The sequence below is a fragment of the Nannospalax galili genome, unplaced genomic scaffold (assembly GCF_000622305.1).
Source record: "Nannospalax galili isolate Female #2095 unplaced genomic scaffold, S.galili_v1.0 scaffold482, whole genome shotgun sequence".
NCBI classification, from domain to species: domain Eukaryota; kingdom Metazoa; phylum Chordata; class Mammalia; order Rodentia; family Spalacidae; genus Nannospalax; species Nannospalax galili.
Window position 1 is genome coordinate 365,634 of NW_008347521.1, and position 1,432 is coordinate 367,065.

Below are 1,432 nucleotides of genomic sequence, written 5' to 3' on the forward strand. Positions count from 1 at the left end.
GTTCCGGTTTGTCACTTGAAATACAACTGGCGTTCAGTGAGCATCCCGCTGTGTGTCAGGAAGGCTGGGCACACCCAACGCTCGACCCCGCACCGCTACCCCAGAGCCCAGGACTGTGGCTCACACCGCTGGTGCCCAGCCACGTGGCACCTGCCGGCACCCGACACCCCGCGCCTCGCCAGCCCCGCAGCGCCGTCCACATGCTGGGCGTCCGGCCCCGCAGCCCCAGCGCCGAACCCGCGCCCTCCTGGACACCGCAGCCCGAAGCACCGGGTCCTGCCAAGCGCCGCCGCCTCCACCAGCCCGCAGGCCCCGAAGCCCTGCCAACGCCCGGCCTGGAAGCCCCCGCGGGGCCCACCAGCGCCGCGCTCCCCTCCACCTCCGTGGTGCTCCTGGCCTCCGGCTGCGCCCTGCAGCTGACCCTGGACGGCGTCGACCTGCTGCTGCAGCCCGAGCCCACCTCGCTCCTGCAAGTGTCGCTGCAAGGACACACCGTCATCCTGGTCCCCGAGGGCCTCCTGAGCTGCGCCCACCCAAGCCCTGGACGGCTGGAACACGCGCCCGCCGGCCTGCAGGTGACAGCTCCCCTGGACACGCCCCAGGACCACCTCGTCGTCATGGAGGAGGAATCCTGGGAGTCGGTCCCAGACATCGCCTGCCAAGAGGACGCCAGTGATTGGGACGCGGACCCAGGCATCCTGATGCCCCGGGACCACCTCGTCGTCATGGAGGAGGAATCCTGGGAGTCGGTCCCAGACATCGCCTGCCAAGAGGACGCCGGTGATTGGGACGCGGACCCAGGCATCTTGACGCCCCGGAACCATCTCGATTTCGTCATGAAAGAGGAACCCTGGGAGTCGGTCCCGGACATCGCCTGCCAAGAGGACGCGGGTGATTGGGACGCAGACCCAGGCATCCTGGCACCTTGGATGGATGCTCCAGCTGGCCGGGCCGAGGGCTTCCCTCCTTCCACAGGGGCGTCCATGCGCTGGCCTCAGGACCGAGTCCCAGAGCCCTGGTCTCCGGTGTCCTCCTCAAGTGCGGAGAGTCTCGATCCACCGTCCATCTGGGACCTGGACAGCTGCACGCTGAGGCCCTTCCCCAGCTCACCACTGCAGCCTCTGCCACCGTCTCCTCCGCCAAGTCCCCAGGAGCAGCGCCCTCCACAGTCTCCACGCCCTCAGAGCAAGGTCCGGAGGCGACTGTTCCATGAATGAACTGCGTCCTGTGAGAGAATTACACAATCTACAAGGTTAGAATGACAGATTTTTTTTGGTGTTTAATTTTTGTAAATTTTTTTATAATTTAAATTTACTGGATTTTTTTTATTCATGAGTGCTGTATATTTACATTTCCGTCCTTCCCTCTCCTCTCTCATTTTTTCTACATCCCCCCATTCCCTCCTAATTTTTTATCTCTTCTTTAGTGATTA

The 1,432-nt window shown here is 62.9% G+C and overlaps 1 protein-coding gene across 1 annotated transcript; it reads left to right on the forward strand.

The window, feature by feature from the left end:
• The first annotated feature begins 200 nt into the window (after positions 1-200).
• On the forward strand, positions 201-1,217 carry Prr23b (proline rich 23B). The gene has a single exon (XM_008844113.1). The coding sequence runs from the start codon at positions 201-203 to the stop codon at positions 1,215-1,217; it is 1,017 nt and encodes a 338-aa protein (XP_008842335.1).
• Positions 1,218-1,432: the final 215 nt, after the last annotated feature.

Excerpts from the sequence above, each read along its gene's own strand:
- Prr23b (XM_008844113.1), top strand. The coding sequence starts at position 201 with ATGCTGGGCGTCCGGCCCCGCAGCCCCAGCGCCGAACCCGCGCCCTCC.